Source organism: Lipotes vexillifer, unplaced genomic scaffold (genome assembly GCF_000442215.2).
Source record: "Lipotes vexillifer unplaced genomic scaffold, Lipotes_vexillifer_v1.1 scaffold537, whole genome shotgun sequence".
In the NCBI taxonomy this organism is placed as follows: Eukaryota; Metazoa; Chordata; class Mammalia; order Artiodactyla; family Lipotidae; genus Lipotes; species Lipotes vexillifer.
The window spans coordinates 435,684-460,567 of NW_006776635.1; the positions used below are offsets into that span (position 1 = coordinate 435,684).

Below are 24,884 nucleotides of genomic sequence, written 5' to 3' on the forward strand. Positions count from 1 at the left end.
ATTCTTTTTCTGTTGTTTTTGTTTTATTTTTCTGTTGGCCTTTAAAGCCCACTATGTGGTGGGACCCAGAGAAGCGATTCTGTGTGTCCTGTGGCTGCAATCCCATTGGCTCTGTGACATCACAGTGTGATATCACAGGAAGATGTGTCTGTAAATCAGGCTTCGTAGGGAAACAATGCACCCTCGGCAGGCAGGTGCACCGACAGAAGGAGCAGCCACAGAGAGCGCAGCCAGTGCTGGGGTCTCCCCAGAGGTGGGGTGTCAGCAGCTCCAGTGGATGTCCTCGAGGAGCCTATCGACCCCGAGCTCCGGTAATCCCAGAGGCGCTGCATGGCTCGTGCCTCAGCATGTTGTGTTCCATGTGCTGCTGCTGACCTGCTCTGGTGCCATTTTACCAAATAAAGTTTGCTAAGTGTGCAAATTGCAAATGCGAAAACTAGACAATTCCTTATTGAAGTCTTGCCTTTTAAAAATGGCTATCGATATCTTATTTTTTAATCAATATCTTTTTAAAAGCCTATTCAAGTTCATACGTTCATAAAAGTTTCAATTGATCATGGATATGTAGAAAACAAAGAAAAATTTATTAGTAGGAACCTATAATCTTAGAAGGGGAAGGAACCTCGGGCATCATTTGGAGCAAATGAAGGGAACACACGAATGAATAAATGAAGGGAAATCTAGCAGAGAAAGTGAGATCTAGCCAAGAAAATCTAGCCCATTGATCTGACATTGGGCTGACCTTTCATCATAATTAATGATTTTGTTACATTTCCACATTACAATTTTGTTCGCGTATACAACAAACACAAGAAACACACTTTCACACACTATAAATGTACAACATACACAAAGTAAGTTAGCATGTCTTCTACTACAAAAGTGTGGTCCCCCTTCTCACAGGGCAAAACAAAACAAATGTTGGGAGGAAGGAAGTTAGGAAGGGAGAGGGGAGAAAGGAAGAGAGGAGGAAGGAGGGAAGAATAGGTCCAAGGCCAAGTTGCAAAGTACCAGGAGACAGGACTTGCCAGTGTAGAATCAGAGCTCAGGAGAACTAAGCGTAGGGGATAGAAAAGGGAGATGGAGTAGGAGGAAGGCGGGGAGGAAGAAGAACAAATTGATGGTTTTATTTCTTGGCTCTTTATTGACATTTTTAAAAAAACTACTTTTGATATCAGACTGCCTCAGATCAAATCCCAACTCCAACACTGCCTGTAAACTGTAAAAGAGTTTCTTAAATCTTTCTGTAATTCAGCTTTTTCATCTATAGTAGGACCTACTTCATAGGGTTTGTGTTGGCTCAGATCCTCCGAGGAGCAAATGCCAAGAGATTTACTGGGGGGAGACTCCAGTGAAGGATGATGGAGGAGAGAGCAGTATGCAGGGAGCCTTCTACTGAAATGCGGGTCTGACCATGTGAAAGGAGAGAGGGAAGGAAATGTTGAGTAGGAAAGTCTCATTGGGTACATTCTGCCCAAATCTCAAATTCTTAGCCTGGCCAGTAGGGAGTGCCCCAGCAAAACTTGCCCATTGGAGGAATCTTGGATTGAGCAGGAAGATTCTTATACTTCAGGGTACCAGTCATTGACTTGGAGAAGCGTGACTTGCTGTGAGCTCCTCCACTAGATCCAAAAGAGTGGACGCTGGGGCTTGTCAATCAGCGACACTCCCACTGCAGGCTCTCTTGCAGGGAGATCTATCCAGGCACCTCCATGGCTGTTTCCAGATGTCATGAGAAGAGTGCATAAGACACACATCTGAAGAGTTCTCAGTAAATGTTAGGTATTACCACTGTTATTATTACTATTGTTATTAAATGAAGAAAGCTTTAAAAGAGATTATGTTTTTCAGAAATAAATGCGTACACTTAAAGTGAAAGAAAAGGACAATAACTGATCAGTATGTCTCCAAAATATAAATTTAACAGAATTTTAACCCTGATACATGCCCTTTTCCTACATATCCTACAGCACTGATGTATGATGGAGTGGTGTTTTGTCCTGAGACCATTTTTCCTTTGAGGCAGTATATGTGAGAGTTAAGAGCACAGACTCTGAAGCCAGTCTGGTTGATTTGGCTGACTCCACAATTGGTTAGCTGGTAACCAAATTACTTGACCTTTCTATGCCTCAGTTTCACCACTCTGTAAAAAGTTGATGCTAATAACTATCTTCCAGGATTGCCTTGAGATTTTGAATGAATTCATATTTTTAAAGGGCTTTAGAACAGTGCTTGGCACATAGCAAGTACAATACGTAAGTGATAGTTTTTATTATTACCCCAAATGAGAATAATTTATGGGAGCTCATCAAACTCTCCGCTGAGACTAGGCAGGCACTTTCTTCCATATATGTTTTACCTCATTAATCTCACTTACTGACTAAGAATATTTGTTCCTTAAAGTTGTTTACTACAGGGTTTTCCCTGGTCTGTGAAATAAATTTTTGATCACCAATTTATTAAAATTTTATAACTGAAATTTTGTAGTATTTGTTTTGGTATAACCTAGGCTTTAAAATTACATTAGTTAAATATTAGAAAAGTATGATAGGGACATTACTTCTCATACATTTCTTCATATAATCAACTTTGGAATTTTTAAAATAACTAATGATTTGAAAGTTTATTTAATATTTTATTGATTTATGCATTAAAGATAGATAGGTGGATACGCTAAGTAAAGCAAACTTAGGAAATAAAGATGAATGTAAAGTACTATCTCTACAATTCACATTGTAAGTCAAGAAAATTTAGGAAATAAGGACAAATGTGAAATACAACTTTTTAAAAAATTTTAATATATAATGTTCTAGTCTTTTATTTCTATGTATATATGTTTCTATCGGTGTGTGTCTGAATGGTATGTGTATCTTTATGGATATGTAATTAGAATTATAGTGTGTACATAATTTTGTATTCTGCTTTTTAAAATTTTACTTAACGCTATATTCTACGTACATTCATATCATTAAAACTGCTTCAAAACAGGATTTTAATGATTGCATATATTTCATGACATGAATGTATCACAATTTAATTTATTCAACTTTTTCTCTAATATTGAACATTTAAGTGCCTCTGCAGTTACTCACTATGATAAATAACATTGTAATGGGCATGCTTGTACTTTAACCATTTTCTTAATTTCTGATTACGTATTAGAAGGATACATTGAATTGCTTTTTATGAATAAAAATACTATGTGTTTTCATTTTTTCTTATAACTTAATTTAACTTCAAAATCAAGTGTTAGGTCATTTGTTAGAAGTGATGCACACTTCCGTCTTTAATTATATAGTGAAAGCTGAAATAGAACTAGAAATAAAAATAAAGTCAGCAGGCAATATAAGGATTAAAATGATTATCAAATATTAACCCATTTTAGATTTAAAGAACAAAACTATTCTTAGCAACAGTCATTTTAAGCGACTAATTTTCAGTGTGATTTTGTTTCCTAGGACTTATTTTTAATATTGTTAACAATAATGGCAAAAATACATAATGAGTCTTCTTCATTTCTCTTTGGGTGGCTCACATTAAATAGCAAGATTTATTTTTTCCAAGAAGTAATTATTAAGTCTAATTTTCCAAAATAGGAATTAGTTTTACAAAGAAGTAATTACTGAGACTAAGTTTCCAGATAAAAATATCATAATAATATGACAAACTTCTATTTAAAAGACAGCCCTGACATACTTTAAGTAGGATATGTGCTTTTCATTTTTCTGGTAGGAGTGATTTTTTTTTTTTTTTTTTTTTTTTTTTTTTTTTTGCTGTACGCAGGCCTCTCACTGCTGTGGCCTCTCCCGTTGCGGAGCACAGGCTCCGGACGCGCAGGCCCAGCGGCCATGGCTCACGGGCCCAGCCGCTCCGCGACACGTGGGATCTTCCCGGACCGGGGCACGAACCCGTGTCCCCTGCATCGGCAGGTGGACTCTGAACCACTGCGCCACCAGGGAAGCCCAGGAGTGATTTTTAATCCATCAGCATTTTCTAACATAGTCACTCTAGGTCTGATAACATGTATTTCCAGAAAGTCAGCCAAAGCTAGTAATGCTTGACCATGGAAGGTTATTTGTTATAAATAGATAAGAGATATGCATATGAATCACTCATCAGAGGATGAAAGTTTCCCTTTTTCTACCTAATCTGGTGCTTTGATATGTGATCTCACAAATCAGTTTTGATCGTTAGAATGAAACCCAACAAACTAGATATCAGTCAAACCACTTATTTTGTCAGTATAGGCATAACCTAAGAGTTATATTTATAATGTGAGCCCTATAGTGATGATTAGAAGTATTTATGGATATACGACAAAAATTACATCAAATGTAAGAGGGAAAAAAAGATTTATTTTAACTTTAGGCTGCTGGCCAATAATATTGAAAACATATTTACCAAGTAAAAGGACTTAATAAGATCTGAAAATAATCAATTCAGATTATTAGGAATGAAACAAGAAAAATTTTTAATTAAATAGAAATGCCACACTCGCTTATTTCCACATTTCCATTAGAATCTTGAGAGGTGTAGGGAAACGCTGGTGAAAATATAACAGACAATAATAGTGCCCTGATTCTTCCAATAATCTTGATAGAATTTCAAAGTAATTGAACTTTTCTCTTGGACATTATAGAAAAGGTCCATTAGATTAAATGACAGCCCAATTGTCATAACATCACTGAAGAACCTGGATAACCCCAGGCTCCTCTCTTCCCAGCTGATCTTACCATGCATCTTGTGCCATTGTGAATTAATTGATTTAAATGTAATTTTTCTCTTTCCTCTTCTATGCCAGCCTGAAACCTTTGGCCTCCAATCAGCAAGGGGGTGTATTCCCTGCAACTGCAATTCCTTTGGGTCTAAATCATTTGACTGCGAAGAGAGTGGTCAATGTTGGTGCCAGCCCGGAGTAACAGGAAAGAAATGTGATCGCTGTGCCCACGGCTATTTCAACTTTCAAGAAGGAGGATGCACAGGTCTGTAAATGAGACTAAGCTCCATGAGTTCATTATCTGCTTTTGGTGTTTAAGCATCTGTAACAGTTGGTTCTACAAGGTTCCCAGAAGTTAAGGGAAATACACTTTGACAACAAGCAAGTATTGATATATAATGCAAGTAATATTTAACCTAACATATATATATATTTTTTAAATAAATTAGATGAAATACATTGCAGTTTGAAACACTGCCCTATAAATAACTGTGCTTGCAATAAAAATCCATCAGCAGGTCCCAGTTCTGCTGTCTCCCTCCCCTTCTATGACCTCTATTCAGCCAGTCACTCAAAGGCTCCTGCAGCTTGAAAGTCAGATGTTCAATTTTTCTGGTGCCAATGTTACCTTAGTTTAAACATTACTCTCAGGCTAATACAGTTCAACTTTTCCTCTTCCTATTGCAAAATTGGTACAGGGATCAGGGAAGTTAATATCGTTCTCTGGTACAAAAAAAAAAAAATGTTTTCATCTACTTCCAGATGCCTTGAAAACTGTGATGTTCTGAGAGAGAAATAGATTGGCTCTAGATATTTGTCAGTTCCTGAGAAATTGCAAGCCAGGTTTTCTAACCATGGCTCCCTCAAGCAGTGTTCTCCTATGTCCAGCCACAGCCTTCCTACAGATCCTGAATGAAGAAAATAGGAATTAGCACACTACAGATGAAAGTAAAGATTGAACATTTGCCTTAATTTTATGCCACTAAGTTGGAATTGACCCCTATTCCAACAGTCACTAGGTTGAATATTACCCTTGTTTACTAAACTCAGTGATGCAACATTGATGGTACTCTTACACTCACAGCACCATGATAAATACATGGCAAGATTTTAAGATACTGTTATTGACTACTGTAACAGATTTATGTGAGAAGTGGCAGGAATTAATATTTAAAATTCTTTTAAAAGCCAATACCTTTCAGATATTCTCAACCACTTCTGATGTATACAGGTTTTATCATAAATTCAGCCATTATAAGTTATTCTGAATATTATAATTACAGATCCTCTAAGAATCTATGTATGATTTCTAAGCCAATATCTGTATATACTAAAAAATTTATAGAGCTGCATTTTAAAATATACTCTGTTCTTTATACACACAACTCTCACTGGCATTTTCACTGAATCTGAATTGATGAAAAAGTACTACACATTCATATATATCCACTACCAGAAATTATAAATACCAAAAAAATTATTTTAAATTATGAAGCAGTGATAACATTTTAGAAATGCAAACTTAGTAGCATTCGAACCCGGAGAAGCAGAACAGAAAAAAATATAGCACAGGACAGGCAGGGTAGCATTATGGTTGAGAGCAAGACTCTCACCAAAGAGCTTGGATTTGTTTAGTGACTCCACCAGCAACTAGTTATATGACCTTGACTGAGTGACCTGGCCTCACTGTCCCTCTGCAAAATTCATCTATTACGTCAGGAAAATAATAGTATCTACCTCACTGCGGTTTTGTAAGAATTAGGTGAGTTAATGGCTATAAAAGATTCAGAGTAATGCCTGGCACTAAAAGTGCTGTGTAAGTGTTCATCATCATCATCATCATTATCATTTTGGTTTATTAGTATTATCAATTGTGATAAACATTCTATTTTGGTAGGGAAAACTAGCTAATTACTCAAGTCTTCCTATTCAGTGTTGTGCTTCCATTGAAGAACTACTTAGAGAATTTCTACTTGCAAGTAGATTGTAACTGTCCCAAGACATTCTTTAGCACATAAGTTTAAACATAATGTGAAATATTTTTCTTCTTAATAAAGGGTATATATAAAATAAATCCTTTGGCTTAAAATTAGCAACAACAACAATAATAAAAACAACAGCTAACATTTATGTGAAGCATCGTGCTAAACATTTTTCACAGTGGGATAGAATGCTGTGAGCAATGATAATTGTGATCCCTTGAAAAGCGAACTTAATCAAATAAACTAAATGTATTTTTTAAAAGATTTAATCATCATATAACTAATTAAAGATTTCTCATAACATTAGTCTTGTATTTGAATCTGAGTATTTGGTGGTATTTTTCTCTTTCACTTTTTTGATTTGAAATGCTGCTCTAAAGTATACTCAGCAACTGAGTCAACTACAGCTAATAAGTGCCATGCACTCCTTGTCTTGAATGGCTTTGAAGATCTTCTCAAATCTTTTTTTTTTTCCGTCAGATCTTATTTTTGCATTCTTTGAGAAAGTGAAATAGATAGGGATGTTTGCACTCTTCATATATAGTGTCATAGCTAGGAAAATGAAAAATCCATTAAAAAGAAATAATGCAGGTGGTAAATGAAACTCAAAAAATATTTTTATATGTAAATATATTTCTGTAGTTCAACTATTTAAAAAATATGTGCAAAACTGAAATATCCTGATGTCATTTTAATTAAATGTACGATATACTGAATTTAGGAAGCTTATTAAGCTTATTGTTTTTATTGCAAATCGGAGTCATCAACAGGAAGGAAATATTAATCTATACAGCACAGAAACATTAGTTATGAACTTAAAATAAATATAGAAACAGAATTGTAGCCTTGATAGTATCTAGATATAAGGGAATACAGTTAATAGGGAATCTGATACATTGGTTCTTTTTAGCCTTAATCGAAAAGCAAAAATGTTTTACCCTTTAAAATTATTAAATGAAATTCAATATATATTTATTGAACAACGCCTCTGAAATACACTGTACTATAATATAAAAGATGAATGAGGTGAGTCATTTTCAAGGATCTTTAACCAAATAAGACGACACAAATCGCAAAAAAATACAACACAAACACTTTATATCATATTATTTTTTTCTTTTTTATCCTTTCACCTGTGAAGCTTGTGACTGTTCCCATCTGGGTAATAATTGTGACCCAAAGACTGGTCAGTGCATTTGCCCACCCAATACCGTTGGAGAGAAATGTTCTAAATGTGTACCTAATACCTGGGGCCACAGCATTACCACTGGTTGTAAGGTGAGTGAATTGCTTTATTTCACCTCATAACGTCTTTTAAGGATTTCTATTTTGGTAGACCTCAGTAGTCTGGCATTTCAAAAGTCAATATTATATTACAAAACAATACAGAACTATCACTATAGCATGCTTGCAGGTATTGATCAGTATCTTACATTTTACTTGTGGGAAAGATGATAAAGTAAATATACATTTATGCAGCTTCATCCATGATACTTACAAAAAAAAAAAGGAGGAAAAAGAACCAAAAATTCTAAAATAAAGCCGGAAACATCTATAACTTCATACCTACACACAATGAATATATCTGCAAAGTACAAGGAAATTAAGAATGAATTAAAAGAATTTGCCAAAAATCCATAAGAATTACCCCCAACTTATACCTAGGTTTCAGTTTTCAGGAAGTAGGTGAGAGGATTCTGAAGAGTCATATAAACAACCTTTAGCTTACAAAACTATGCATTTTTTTATCATGAGTGGACCATAGAAAGTGGTGTGACCAGACTCAGATTTAGAGAAATCTATACAGCTTCAGGGTAGAAGGCTGCTTGTAAGGCCTTTGCAGAAATGTTGGTGAGAGTTGACAGAGGTTTGGCCCCAGTAAATTATCCACTAGCATTTAGGCGGCAAGCTAAGTTATAGAACTCCTAGACTGATATGGCCTGCTGCACTCATGTATTTAGGGGGTAAGAAAGAGAAGGCGTAGGGATGCCTGCCAGGTTTTGCTTTGCAACAGGTGATCGTATCATTTACTGCTAGAGGGATTATAGGAGGAGATGCAAGTTCAAAAAGGAAAGGTGATGAGTTCAGGGTTTTTTGTCAGCTTTTTGTGAGACTTTAATTAAATAAAATACAATTCACCTATTTAAAGTGATGAGTTTTGAGCAATGATTACAGTTGTATAACCAACCCTTGTGCTCCATTGCAGTCTACTTCCCCTCCCCCCTGCCCCCAGTCAGCACCAGGAAACTACTCTTCTCATTCTATCACTATAGTTTTGCCATTTCTACAAACTCACATAAATATAGTCATATTCCATGTTGTTGTTTGGAGGGTTTTTTTGTTTGTTTTGGGAGATTATTTTTAGTTTGCTTCCTCTACTTAGTATAATGCTTTTTGTAATTCATCCATCTGTTATATTTTATCAGTAGTTCTTTTTAATTGTTTAATAATTTTTTATTGTATTATATGCCATAACTTGGGTCATTTCCAGTTTGGTCCTATTATGAATAATTTTGCTGTGACCATTAGTGTATAAATGTCAAAAGCAAGTGTGGAGACACATTTTCATTCCTCTTCACAAGAACACTCCACATCCCTGCCCGGACTCAAGATTCTAAGTCTTTTTTCTTATTTTAAGCATTCAATTGGGTGTGTATTCATATATTTGCATTTCTTTTTTTTTTCCAATGATATTAGGAATAATTTTGGTTTTTTGTCAGTTATATATCTTCTGGGTGCCTATTTAAATCTTTTGCCTATTTTTATTTGGGGTTGTTTGTTTACTTAGTAATAAGTTGAAAGAGTTCTTTATATATTCAGGATACTAGCCCTTTAATACATCTAGTTCTGCAACTGTTTTCTCCTAGTATATGACTTGCTTTTCAATTCCTCTAAGTATCTTTAATTTTTATAAAAATTAGTTTATTATCTTTTTCTTTCATGGTTCATGCTTTTTATGGTCCATCTAGGAAGTAAATTTATATTTCTTAAAGGTCTAAAGTATCTCTCCTGTGTTTTCTTCAAGAAGTTTTACAGTTTTATATCTTAAATTTGGGTCCATGTTCAATTTTCAATATTAATTTATATATACGGTGTGGAGTAAAGGTCAAAATTCACTTTTATTCTGGATGTCCAATTTTTCCAACACCAATTGTTGAAAAGGCTATCTTATTTTCCCCATTGAATTACTTTGATTCCTTTGTCAAAATAAACTGACCATATATGCGTTCACACATTTCTGGACTCTGTTCTGTTTCATTGATTTATGTCTATCCTTATGCTGACAGCACAGTGTCTTGATCACTGTAGCTTTCTAGCAAGGAATGAAATTAGGTGGCATAAGCTCTCCAACCTTGTTCATCATTTCCCATACCATTTGGTTACATTGAATCCTTTGCATTTCCATATAAACTGACAACTCAGCTTGCCAATTTCTTTCTAAAAAGCCTGCTAAGATTTCATTGGGATTATGTTAAATCTACAGGTCAATTTGGGAAAAATTGACATTTTAAGAACATCAGATCTTCCAGTGTATGAACATGGCATAACTTTCCATTTAGTTAAGTCTTTATCATTTTCCTCAACAATGTTTTATAGGTTTTGGTGTGCAAGACTTGCACGTGCATTATTAAATTTACTGTTGTATTTCATATTTTTGATGCAAATGCTATTATTTGTTCCATTTCAGTTTCCAATTGTTTGTTACTAGAATAGAAAAATACAATTATTTTTATACATTAACCTTCTATACTGCAATCTTCCTAAGCTTATTAGTTTTACTTGCTTTTTGGTAGATTCATTAGGATTTTTTATCTAGACAATAGTGTCCTCTGCAAATTGAGTTTTACTTCTTCCTCTCCAATCCATATAAGTTTTATTTCATTTTCTTGACCTACTGCAGTAAATTGTTGACTAGAAGAAGTTGGAGCAAACATCTTTGCCTCATTCCTTATGTTAAGTAGAAAGCATTCAGTCTTTTATAATTAAAACATAATAAGAATGATGTTAGCTATATTTTAGTTACAGATGCTCTTTATCAGTTTTAGGATGTCTCTCATGTTCCTAGGTTGCTAAGAACTTTTATCAGGAATGTGTGTTCAATTTTGTCAAATGAATTTCTGCAGCTATTGAGATGATCATATGATTTTTCTTTTTAAGCTCTTAATATGGTGAATCATATTGATTGATTTTCAAATGTTGATCCAACTTTGTAATCCTCAGATAAACCCTGCTTGATCATGGGGGATTATTCTTTTAGAATTATTTTATATTATATTTGCTAGCATTTTGTAAATGGTTTTTGGATCTACATTCATAAGGAATATTGGTATATATTTTTCGTAGTGTTGTTTTCCAGTTTTGGTATTGGGGTACTGCTAGCCTCATGAAATAGATTGAGAAGTATTCCCATCACATAATTTCTGAAGAGTTTACATAATCAATGAAGTAGAAAATAAAAACACTCTAGAAAAACGTCAGTGAAGCCCAAAACTGATTCTTTGGAAAGGTTAATAAAGTTGACAATACTCTAAGAAGATTGATCAAGAAAAAAAGAGAGAAGAAACAAATAAAATGATGAATAAAGAAGGGGACATAACTATAGATCCTATAGACATTAAAAGAATAATATGGGAATAATCTGAACAACTTAAAACAATAAATTTGATAACATATTAAATGAACTGAATGGAGGAATGTTTTCAAAGGTTTATTTTAACACCCCTTTTTTTTTCTTACTTTGAAGTTAATTTGCCCTTGCGTTTCATGTTTCTTAAGGTGAAAACTTAGATTATTGACTTGAGATCTTTCTTCTTTACTAATATAAGCAATTCATATTATAAATTTCCTTCCAGGCACTACTTTAATTGTATCCCATGCATTTTGATATGTTGTGTCTCAATTTTCATTGTTTAAAATATTCTTACTTATTTTATTTTTAATCCAATGATTATTTAAAAGTATGTTCTTTAACTTGCAAATATTTGGGAGTTTTCAAGATCTCTTTCTGTTATTGTCATCTAGTTCTGTATTGGTCTGAAAACGTAATTTGTAGTCCTTTTGAATGTATAGAGATTTGTTTTTTGTCTCAGAATCATATCCATTTTGATTAACATGTGTCCCTGAAAACAAGGTGTGTTATATTCTGACATCGTTGGATGAAATCTTCTATAAAAGTCAATTATCTTTAATGATTTTTATGTCTGCATATTTTCTCAATACCTGAGGGTGTTGAGCTATACCTGTAATCTATTTCTTCTTTCAGTTCTCTCAGGTTTTGATTCATGTATTTTGTAGCAGTGATATTAGGTGTATGCTCATTTAAGATGAATCTATCTTTTTGAAAAGTTGATGCATTTATCATTATGAAGCATCCCTGTTTATCCATGATAATGTCCCTTGTTCTGAAGTGTACTTTTTTCTCATATTCATATAGCTATTCTGTCTTTCTTCTGATTGGTGTTTCTGTGGTCGTATACATTTTTAAACATTATCATTTATTCCATCTCTTTTTAAAAATAGTTTAATGTGTATCTTAATGCTTCTGCCTCTTAATTCAAGTATTTAAATCATTTCCACTTAATGCAATTATCAGTCTGAATGGGTTAAGTCTACATTTTGCTATTTGCTTTATATTTGCCCTATCTGCTCTTACCTTCATTTTTCTTCTTTTTCTACCTCACTTTGGACTGAGTAATTTTTTATAATTACGTTTTATATTCACTTTGACTTCTTAGCTCTACTTATTTATTTTATATTTTTGTCTTTGTCTAGGGGTAGACATCTTTAACTTTTCATAATGTACCTTAAAATAATGTTTTAACACTTTACATTTAACATAAGAAACTTGCAAGGGTAAACTTCTAATTTTCTTTCTTTATGCTATTGTTGTCATATATTTTACTTCTATATATTATATATCCCACAATATAATCTTATGATTTTGATTTAAATAATCAATTATTTTTTCAAAAGGAGAAAAAACTTATTTTCTGTTTTTCTATATAAATATCAATTCCAGTGCTCTTTATTCCTTTGGGTACATCCAAATTTCTATTATTATTATTATTATTAATTATTATTTCTAGTATTTCAGGTCTGCTGACAATGATTCTTTCCTTTTTTGTTACCAAGAAGTCTCTATTTTTCCTTCATTTTTCAAAGTTATTGTTTCTGAGCATACAATCCTAAATCCTGTTTTTCAGCAATTTGATTATGTTGTCTTTTTGTAGTCACCTTATATTCATTTCTCAGGGGGTTAGTTGGACTTGAATCTGTGGGATTGCAGACTTCATCAAAGTTGGAAATTTTCCAGCCATTATATCTTTAAAATTTTGTTTGTTTGTTTTTCATCCCCATTATCTCCTTCTGGAACTCATTATGTATGTGTTGGACCACGTGATATTTTCCCACAGCTCACTGAAATTCTGTTTATTCTTTCATTCTTCTTTTTTCTGTATTCTTCATTTTTGTTAGTATCTATTGTTAGGTGTTCAAATTCACTGATTTTTTTTTCTTCTCTAGTATCTAATCTGTTGTTAATCCAGTTGCTAGGCTTTTTTCATTTCAAATATGTACCTTTCATCTTTAAATTTCCTTTTGTATCTTTTTATAGCTTTCGTTTCTCTCCTCCTTATATTCACATTTTTCATTTATCCTTGAGAATATTTATTTATAATATTTATAAATATTGGTTTTTGTAAGGTAGTTTTCTGCTAATTCCATCATTTGTTTTATTTCAAGATCATGCTTACTGGTTGATTTTTTTCCTGGTTATGAACTATATTTTCTTGCTTCTTTGCGTGACTGGTGATTTTTATTTGGATGCCAGATGTTGTACATTTTTTCATTGTTGCACATTAGATTGTGTTGTATTCCTTTCAAGAGAGTTGAACTTTATCCTGGCTATCAGGTTAGTTACTCACCGATCACTTGAATCCTTTTGATGCTTTCTTTTCAATTTTATTAGGGAAGGTCCAGAGCAGCCTTTAATCTAGGAATCACTTAGCCCTACTACTAAGGGGCTAAATACATTGAGAACACTACCCAGTGCATTACTATCTGTTCACTCTGGCTATTGGGAATATGAATTATTCCAAGCTTTCTGTGGAACCTAGGAATTTTTCAGCCTCAGGCTTTCCAATTATTTTTTCTCCAACCATGTAGAATTTCATTCCATGCATGCACAGATCAGTACTTAGCCAATGACTCAAGGGAACTCTTCTGCATATCTCTGGAATTTTCTCTCTAACTTCCTTCTTTTGGGACACATCTTCTACTTGTCTTCTATAAATTCTAATTGCCTCAGCTTCTCCAAACTCTATGCTCTTTCTCAATTCAGCTATAGTTTTGGGCTTTATTTGGGTTTCCCCTGTTTGGGTTGCAGACTAGACTGCCTTTATGTTCTAACTCATTTGTTTTCCTTCTCTCAAAAATCACAGTCCTTCACTTCCTGTTATCCAACGTTTGAAAACAGTTATTTCTTGGTTTTTATTTCTGTATGTGTTTTGTTTTTAGTTTTATAATTTAACAGATTAAAAGAGAGGAGATAAACTAAAAACTAAGAGACTGTTTAAAAAGAAGGAACATATTTTAGTGCCTAGTGCAACACAAAGGTCAAGTAAGATTAGGGCTGAACTGTGTCCATTAAATTTAAGAGCAATAAATAAGGGCATTTTTGATGTTAGTGAGAGCCATTCCAGTTGATCACATTGGACTGAGAAATACTGGAACATAATGACCAAGTTTGGCCTGTTTGACCCCATGGTAGTACCCTATAGAGATGTAAACTATTATTTTCTACTGAGTCAGCACACATGTAGACTCTGTAACCATTCTTACATATATGATAAAATATCTGAATACATTCGTCTAGAATACACTGATCTAGAGGAAAACAAGAGTATTGGTGACTGTTCAAGGAAGTGCTGATACATGACTTCAGTTAGACATGTGATTAAATTAAAAACTGGACAGGATGCTCATTTTTCTATTGCCAATAGCATTATTAAGTTTGAAGGTCCACAGAGCTACATCTTTGGAAACAAAACAAAATTTCTCAAGAGTTCCAAAGATTTTTGATGAGTATGAACAACGTTTTAAGTTTCTATGACTGACATTTTGCATTTTCAACCTCAAATCCAAGCATCTGCCCCATCGCTTGACTCATGAATAAGTTGTACATAAACTTAAGAGGGTTCCGTGTTATCTACAAAATCCTATGATGTGGCCAAACTCTAATGAAACTCCTGAAATTGAAGCTGATGCTTAATGTTCAGGATGTAAATCAGGATAGAATGTAGACCAGGTTTTTTTTAAGCGTTTGATACCATTAAATTTACTGATCATTGAATAAACATTTTGTTGACTGAAGTCGATCGAAATATTTTGATTACTTTGAACCACTGTTAAAAATCTAAATTTCTGAATAGCTAGCACTTCATAATTATGAATAATTACAAAAAAATTCATACAGCTTTCACAAATATTTATAAGCATGTATCCTACTATTTAAAAATCTTGGATGATTATAATCTAAATGAACAGTGATTTGAGATTATAGCTTTCATTTCTTTGTGTCATGGATAATTTCTCTGTGCTGAGGTGTGAGCACACGCATCATCTGAGCTTTTATTGAACTAGAATACAAAGCCTGCCATCTTTCACTAGCAGGGGAATAGTGCATAAATCTTCTATTGCTAAACAAACATTACATCTAATTATGATTTACATTTCATGTTGGCTATAGTACTGTCTAAACATATGGTTAATGGTCTCTTTTATTCTCTACTATAACTTCCTGAATAAACTCCCTGATTTGGAAAGGTCTCAATGTCTATCTGTACTGTTGACTAGTCTTTAAGTATCAATGCTTTTGTTTTATAATAATAAATTTGTAGCAGACATTTCATATTTTAGTTAAAGTCTAAAGACAGTTATTTTTGTTAATAAAGTCTAAGACATCTATTTTAGTTAAGTATCTCTATCTCATAAAACAATTTTTAAAGTTATTGCATGTTTCCATAACATATAATTTTCTCTTTCTTATTATGGTCAGTTTTGTTTAAATGAGTCAAGGAAAAATTATTTAAAGGAATAAGTCAGTCATCCTTATTTTGAATTCTCATTCTACATCTGATGTTCTGTAAGGATGAGTTACTTGGGGGGATGGCAGTTGTTTGTTCTATGCTTTGGAAACTATGGCCATGTTTGTAGTATAATAAATAATCATATTTTAGATCTTTGAGTTTAAAATACCTTTTAGGAGCATCCCCTACTGCAGGCCTTTTTACTGGATAGCAGCGAAGACAGAAAAATACTGAACCAGAAAGACACCAAAAATAAGGCCAGGTGATATTTTAATATCAGAATCTGGGAAAATATTTCACCAAACATTTTGACAGGGAAGAGATAATAGATGGAAAGCTGGTGATTGTACATCACATCCTGGAAAGTGTTGTCCCATAAGTAAACTGCTGGCAGGAGCAGAAGCAGGAATAGCGCTAGTAGTAGTGGGTATAAGAATTAAGCTGAGCAATGAAAGTGTGAGAAATGCAAAGTGAGATCCAGCCAGACTTGGATCTGGAAATTTGGCAAGTTGTTATGCATATGAGTATGCCACAGAGCTGTAGATCTGAGAAGGATAATTAATAGAAAATCACCAAAAAGAGGTCATAGACTAAGTACAAAGCCTGTATGGTGGCAAACTCAGACACAGAGACAGGTGGTACTCACTTGGGAGACAGAAACCACACTAGTTGTTTAAACAGGGAAAGTAGGATATAAAGAATTGTTAACCGGTAAAAGGATAAAAGAGGGATAGAAAATGTCCTGAAGTATTAGGTACAAAAGAGTAGCTACTGCTTCCAGGGTGAGGGTTGGTGGACAATAAAGGAACCAAGGGCTAGGGGAAGGCATCCCCCTGCCCCCCACTCCCAACAAGGCTTAGGTTCAGACATAGTTGAAAAGAATGTGGCTACCACGGGAATGAATAGCCTGCTGGTGGTAAAACACAAACAATAATAATAATACACAAAACTTGCCAGAGTTTGTGGGCAAGTGTTGGTCTATAGATGCTACCCATCATCGCTGGAGGATATGGGTATGCTGGAGCTACTTAGAAACAGCCTGTTGTGGACAGAGCTTGTGTGGAGACCTAAGCAGCCTAGGGGAGAGAGTGGCCTGATGGCATAGCTAGAATTCTTTCTGGGCCTCTGGGCCCCCATGCTAAATAATTAAATAATAATGATGGCAATAGTAATGAAGACCCAGAACCCAGAACAGAAATGTCTTTCCATCACTATGGCCTTCTAATGAATAAGCCTAATGTTCTGCTACCTGGCCAGGGAGAGGTGCCCACGGGGTCTAACTGCAGTATCACAAAGCAGGGCAAGGAGGAGTGAGTTTAGAGCTCAGAGACAGCAGAGTAATCACTGGCACAGCTGATCTGTGAAAATGATGTATTCCAAGACCTTAAATAACATTTAGAAATCCACTTGAATTTTAATTAAAATTCAAGGAACTGTGAGCTGTAAATCAGAAACAGAGAGCCTTAAGCAATAGGAGACGAAGAGACATGTGGATGAGCAGCAATTGAAGATTGCTGATGAGGTGAGATAAAGAAGTTATTGAAAAGAAGCTAAAAATGCAGCAGTGTAATTAAAATAAGTATTGGTGGTATATACATACAACAGAATTTTCATGGTGTAGAATGGAAAGGACAAAATGGAGAACAAATTTGAGAGGCAAATAGGGAAACGACTACAGAAAACAGCAGTATATTATTGATTGGGCAGACAGACAAAAATGATGTACTTTAAGAATTATAAGTGATCCTGAAGAAGAATATTGATAAATTAGGACAGAAGTAAAAATCAAAAACAAATTTCAAGAAATAGCACTGAATTAAAGAACAATTTTATCCTCAAACCGAAAGAACTCACCATGTTCCAGTAAATTTATTTTTAAAAAGACTCAAGCTTTTAAAAATTCTAGCAAAACTTGGCATCATTTTATTTTATTTTTTATATTTTTTATGTTTTTAATATTTTTAACGTCTTTTTTGGAATATAATTGCTTTACAATGCTTTATAAAAAAGTGAATCAGCTATATGTATACATATAACCCCATATCTCCTCCCTCTTAAAAAAAAAAGTAGCTGCTTAAACATGAATATCAGAAGGAAAACAAAAAGATATCTTGAATTAGTAGCTTGATCCCCTTCTGTGCTAGTTTCCTTTTCCCAGAAATACATTTTGTACTGTTTTGTTAGTTGAGTTTTAAGTGTCTCAAGAGGTGGTGGATCTGGCACTTCCTTGGCAGCATATTTCACAACCTAATAATCTTAATAGCTTCAATACTCTGGAATGTGTTTAATCCAGTCTTATTTGTTTGTATAGGTTAAAATTTTCCAAGGGCCTCTCATCACCCTAGCAATAGGAATTTTTTAATGGTCTCATCACTTTTTAATTGCTTAAACTTTTTTTTTTTTTTTCTTTTGCGGTACGCGGGCCTCTCACTGTTGTGGCCTCTCCCATTGCGGAGCACAGGCTCCGGACACGCAGGCTCAGTGGCCATGGCCCACGGGCCCAGCCACTCCGCAGCATGTGGGATCCTCCCGGACCGGGGCACGAGCCCGCGTCCCCTGCATCGGCAGGCAGACTGTCAACCACCGCGCCACCAGGGAGGCCCCTACCTTTTTTTTTTAGTGTTTAAAGTAAAAGGTTTGGAATGAGCATTAAAAAAAAAAAATTCTAGCAAAATTTCAAATTACATATATAAAGAGAAAATCCTATGCATATCTAGGAAGAAGAAAAAAGGTTACCAGCAAAGCACCTCAGATTGGACTTTTCTGCAAAGCTAACTCTAAAACGCAACATCCTAGATATCACTTCTCCTCTAAATTCTCCCTGGCTTCCCCACATCTGGTTTGGTGCTTTTTATACGTTCTCATAGCATTTTGCATTTTCCCTATTATATCATGCTTATTCCACTGTGTTATATTTATGTATTTACTTCTCTCCCTACATTAGATTGTAAGGTATGTCTCTATACAATAAATGCTATAAAAATGAAATGATAAGGTAAAATGGCTTTGTCTAAAGTTCAGTCTTTGAAGTAAGAAGTATTTGAAGAAAACCTATACCTAACTCCTGCTCACCACAAAGACAGAGAAAACACAGTTTCTTTCTTATTCAGTAGCTTTATGGTTTCTGGACACTCATATATTTTAGTAAATGCAGGAAGCAATTTTAACATTATGTTCACTGATGTTTCCCAAGCGACTAAACTAGAACAGTACAAAGCATATAACAGACACATGATTAATATGTGCTTAATGGAAGCATAGAAACATTAGAATTAAAATTTAAAGATATTGCCCATGAAATGATGTTAATCATTGCTGTTTTTATCTCCTCCATAGCCTTGTAACTGCAGCTCGGTGGGATCCTTGGAATTCCAATGCAATATAAACACGGGGCAATGCAACTGTCGTCCCAAATTCTCTGGTGCAAAATGTACAGAGTGCAATCGAGGCCACTGGAACTACCCTCACTGCAATCCCTGTGACTGCTTCCTGCCAGGGACTGATGACTCAACCTGTGATTTAGAGACTAAAAAATGCTCCTGCACTGATAAGACAGGGCAGTGTACTTGTAAGGTAAGTGCTGCCGAAATTCAGTAAGGAAAAACCTTACTCAGTTCTATTTCCATTGCTCAGCTTTAACTTCATTCAGTTATTTATTCCTGCATCATTAGGCCAAACAGACAGACAAATGAAAATTCATTGCCAGACACAGTGTTTTTCTAGCATACAGATAAGCACTGATTTTTAAGAACTGATTTTCAACCAAAACCCAACGTATTTTTCTAGCTCATATAAATGATATATTTTCGACAGTAAAGTTCAGTTTGTCTTTACATATTCACTTTGCTTCAACAAGAATAATGTGGGAGAGAAAAAAAAGTTCTCTTAAGCATCATCAGAGAAAATCACAGCTAAATGATAAGGTTGATTTAAAAAAAAATTTCTCCTCAAATTAATCCGCAATCACTGTACACTGAAAAATAGATTTACTGCTGTGGAAGTTCAGTAAAACTTCATCATGTATAAGCATTGACATTACAAACAGTGACTATATGCAAATTTCAGTCCTCATTAATATTGTTAAATGACATAGGAAAACAGCCAATTAAAAGGGTAAGAAGGGCTTCCCTGGTGGTGCAGTGGTTAAGAATCTGCCTGCCAACACAGGGGACATGGGTTCGAGCCCTGGTCCGGGAAGATCCCACATGCCGTGGAGCAACTAAGCCTGTGCGCCACAACTACTGAGCCTGTGCTCTAGAGCCCGCGAGCCACAACTACTGAGCCTGTGCTCTAGAGCCCATGAGCCACAACTACTGAAGCCCATGAGCCTAGAGCCCATGCTCTGCAACAAGAGAAGCCACCACAATGAGAAGCCCGCGCACCGCAACGAAGAGTAGCCCCCACTCGCTGCAACTAGAGAAAGCCCACGTGCAGCAACAAAGACCCAATGCAACCAAAAATAAATAAAAATAAAATAAATTAAAAAAAAAAAAGGTTAAGAAGGATTTTTTTCTCCCTTAGATATTTCTGGAAAATCAATCCCAGGATAAATGCAGTAAAGACTGTATCAGAAGTATCTTTTCAAGAAAAAGTCTATGCAAAGAGAGTCAGAGGAAACAGAAAGATGAAATCTAGGGAGTGGTTGTTAAGAGTCTTGAGAATTTAGGAAAATGGAAGGTTCTGCCATTAAAAGTCCTAGACAAAGCACAAAGTATGATGCTGTATTATTACATATTATAATTATGATTATACATTATACCTAATACATGCTATATGTGTGTATATACAGTATTCAATAATAATTATATAAATCTATATTTTAACATATTGCCTGTTTTTTACAGCTTTGCATCACACCACTGTCTAGGATTCAATGTTTTTATTTTTCTTTCAAAATTCTCATGACTCTTTCATATTCCTCACAGTGGAATAATGGGAAATGTGCTGCCTAAATTTAAAAAACAATATACAGTATCCTTAGTAATGCGGGTATTTATAAATAAAGCATTTTTTAGACCCATGCCATGCTAACAGAGAGATTAACCACATATGCTATTTGAGACGTGAGTCTGATATTCAGCATTCTTTTATTTTTTGTTTCATTGTCTTTAAAATGTGCTCCTGTTATTCATTCTTGAGTTTTTTTCTCTCACCATGTCACCGTATGGACTCTGGGGATCTCTCATCTTTCTTCAGGTGAATGTGGAAGGTGTCCGCTGTGACAGGTGCCGGCTTGGCAAATTCGGACTTGAGGCCAAGAACCCACTTGGCTGCAGCAGCTGCTATTGCTTCGGTGCTACTACTCAGTGCTCTGAAGCAAAAGGGCTGATCCATACGTGGGTGAGTAAGGAACTGCTGAGCCATGTAATGGTATAATGTTAGTTCCTGCTGGCACATTTTAGCCAGGCACTGAGGGGTAGGAGGAAATGGCAAAACATTTAAGTAACCTTTTCCCCTGCACACGTTTAGAACTGGTAGAGGGGCCGTGTGCCATTAGACAGTTGGAGTAAATATCGTTTTTATCCTGCCTTTAAAAGAGTTCATTTATTGTGTATAAGGAAATAGATGCCGAGTGAAAAAGGAAAACATTATGAGGGAAATGTTATGTTTGGGGATGGGAAGAAGCTGCCTTCTGAAGAGCAAGGGCACCAGAGCGGGAAGATAGATGTGTGTTCATGCAGTAATGAAAACCAGAACTTGCACATTTAGTCCAACCAGGCTTAGAGAATCATTGCTCTTTAGGGTGGAAAAAAGTTCATTTTTGCCTTAGTTTTCCTTTAACTCTTCCTACTTTTAAACTTTACTTATTGCTAGTGTAAAAGACCAGTTTTCACAGATCTTGTGGATTTCACTATGCAAGCAAGTCAGAAGGGTTTATCCCCTCTCCTACCTGTTGATTGTACACAAGTTCTGTTTCTCATGGGAACACTTCATCAGAAGGGGATGGGGCTGCAGATAGACATGCCGTCTATCACTTTTTTTTTAACATCTTTATTAGAGCTTTACATTGCTTTACAATGGTGTGTTAGTTTCTGCTTTATAACAAAGTAAATCAGCTATACATATACATATATCCCCATATCTCCTCCCTTTTGTATCTCCCTCCCACCCTCCGTATCCCACCCCTCTAGGTGGTCACAGAGCACCAAGCTGATCTCCCTGTGCTATGAGGCTGCTTCCCACTGTCTATTTTACATTTGGTAGTATATATAAGTCCATGCCATGCTCTCACTTCGTCCCAGCTTCCCTGTGTCCTCAAGTCCATTCTCTACATCTGCGTCTTTATTCCTGTCCTGCCCCTAGGTTCTTCAGAACCACTTTTTTTTTTTTAGATTCCATATATATGTGTTAGCATATGGTATTTGTTTTTCTCTTTCTAACTTACTTCACTCTGTGTGACAGACTCTAGGTCCATCCACATCACTACAAATAACTCAATTTCATTTCTTTTTATGGCTGAGTAATATTCCATTGTATATATGTGCCACATCTTCTTTATCCATTCATCTGTCGATGGACACCTAGGTTGCTTCCATGTCCTGCCTATTGTAAATAGAGCCACAATGAACATTGTGGTATATGACTCTTTTTGAATTATGGTTTCCTCAGGGTATATGCCCAGTAGTGGGATTGATGGGTCGTACGGTAATTCTATTTTTAGTTTTTTAAGGAACCTCCATACTGTTCTCCATAGTGGCTGTATCAATTTACATTCCCACCAGCAGTGCAAGAGTGTTCCCTTTTCTCCACACCCTCTCCAGCATTTATTGTTTCTAGATTTTTTGATGATGGCCATTCTGACTGGTGTGAGATGATATCTCATTGTAGTTTTGATTTGCATTTCTCTAATGATTAGTGATGTTGAGCATTCTTTCATGTGTTTGTTGGCAAGCTGTGTGTCTTCTTTGGAGAAATGTCTCTTTAGGTCTTCTGCCCATTTTTGGATTGGGTTGTTTGTTTTTCTGATATTGAGTTGCATGAGCTGCTTGTAAATTTTGGAGGTTAAGTTTAAAGGAGGCCTCCAAAGACTTACACTCAGCCCCATGCTGTGTTTTGATCCCATGCAGGTGACTCTGAAGCCTGAGCAGACCATTCTGCCCCTGGTGGATGAGGCGCTGCAGCACACAACTACCAGAGGCATCATTTTTCAACATCCAGAGATTGTTGCACACATGGATCTGGTGAGACAGGATCTCCATTTGGAACCTTTTTATTGGAAACTTCCAGAACAATTTGAAGGAAAGAAGGTAAGGACGAGAACTTTGAAGTCACATGAGAACAAAATAAAATATGTTTTTAGAATAATGCTATTTGGAGATTTATCTAACTCATCATTCCTCATTCTGTTTTATCAGTTGATGGCCTATGGGGGCAAACTCAAGTACACAATCTATTTTGAGGCTCGGGAAGAGACAGGTTTCTCTACATATAACCCACAAGTTATCATTCGAGGTGGGACTCCTAGTCATGTGAGAATTATCATCAGGCATACGGCTGCTCCTCTAATTGGCCAGTTGACAAGACATGAAATTGAAATGACAGAGGTGAGGTGGTTACTTGTTGGGTGCCAGGATGCCAATGGATTTGCACTCGGTTTCGGCAAAGTGGTTTCTTTTCTTGTTAACAGAAAAAATGGAAATATTATGGTGATGATCCTCGAATCAGTAGAACAGTGACCCGTGAAGACTTCTTGGATGTACTATATGATATCCATTATATTCTTATCAAGGCTACCTATGGAAATATCATGAGACAAAGCAGGTAAACTATAATGAATATCCAAGTTAATTTCTTATTCTAGAGTCTATAAGAGAGATCAGTAAGACATCAGACAAGAAAGATTTAAAAGTTTGGTTTGGGAGTGTGATAATAGAAGACTAGTCAAGGATGGCATCCAGGTCATCTGGTGGAAATTATTGCCGTTCCCCCCAAAAGGGAAACAGAATCAGAAGCAAGATTAAGGGGAAAAATTGAATTGATCTTTGACATGGTGAATTTTAGATGTCAGGCAGAAGTTCAGGAGAAGATGTCCTACAGGGTAGAGAGAATTCACTGCTGTGCTATAAATAGGTTGCAAGGTTGCTGAGAAGGTATCCTCCTTCAACTGTCAGGGGAACCAGGCAGGGCCAAGTTGGTCCTGTCTCTCCCAACCATATGCATTCTCATCTGTTCACCCCAGTGTGCCATTACTATATTGCCATTTTCCCTGTGCCTTATGATGTGAAAAGACTGGGAATCACATTGAATAGGAAAGTACACGGAACAAGAACAAGAATGAATGTCATGAAAGCCAAAGGATGAGAATACTATAAGGGAGTAGGTATGGTTTTTGTCGTGTGACCCAAAGAGGACAATTAAAAGGAGGCTTTTTGAAACTGACACTTAGGATCACACTGGTGACATTCATAATACCAGTTTTAGTGAAGTCCTGGGGCAGAAATAGTCTCAGTGTTTTGAGGAATGAATGGGACACAATGAACCTAATATTATGAATGTAGACTATTGTTCTCCATGAACAAAATCATAAAAAGAGAGGAATGGGGTCGTGTCAAAAGTCAAGGGAGGATTGTTTAATCGGAGAGAGAAGTAAGCATGTTTATATACCATGGGGCTGGGGAAGGGGAGGAATTAGTAGCAAGATATAAATTTTAAAATGATAGAATAAAGAGAAAGTAAATAATGAAGAAGCCAGGATTCTTCAACATCATGAGTATACTTGAGGTCATGTGCCTCAAGTATAAGGGAAAACTTATCTAATGAGATAAAATGAGGAACTGCACTGATGTAGCTAAATGTATGCCATGGAGGCAGAAAGTTGAGTTGAGTTCATACACATAGTCTCAACTTCTCTGGCATATTAGCTTCTCTGTTGTGTCTATAAGAATATGAAATCAATAGATGTTTAGAAATAATCTTATATAACAAAATAGTAGATCAGTGCAGGACAACAAAAGCAAACAAAATTATGAACCCTCTCATTGACAAACCAATGAATATAAAAACACCATGTTTCACTTCGTCCCAGCATGGACTTAACATATACTACCATGGACTTATATATACTACTATGTAAAATAGATAGGTAGTGGGAAGCAGCTG

General features: G+C 35.4%; 1 protein-coding gene across 2 annotated transcripts in view; it reads left to right on the top strand.

The window, feature by feature from the left end:
• Positions 1–24,884, top strand: part of LAMA2 (laminin subunit alpha 2) — a 628,216-nt gene that overhangs the window by 412,136 nt on the left and 191,196 nt on the right. For both annotated transcript variants that reach the window (XM_007450523.1, XM_007450524.1), the window contains exons 21-27: positions 4,802–4,982; positions 7,841–7,977; positions 19,122–19,358; positions 20,982–21,125; positions 22,853–23,032; positions 23,141–23,329; positions 23,413–23,546. In XM_007450523.1, the coding sequence (XP_007450585.1) occupies positions 4,802–4,982; positions 7,841–7,977; positions 19,122–19,358; positions 20,982–21,125; positions 22,853–23,032; positions 23,141–23,329; positions 23,413–23,546 (1,202 nt within the window). The remainder of the gene's footprint in view (positions 1–4,801; positions 4,983–7,840; positions 7,978–19,121; positions 19,359–20,981; positions 21,126–22,852; positions 23,033–23,140; positions 23,330–23,412; positions 23,547–24,884) is intronic.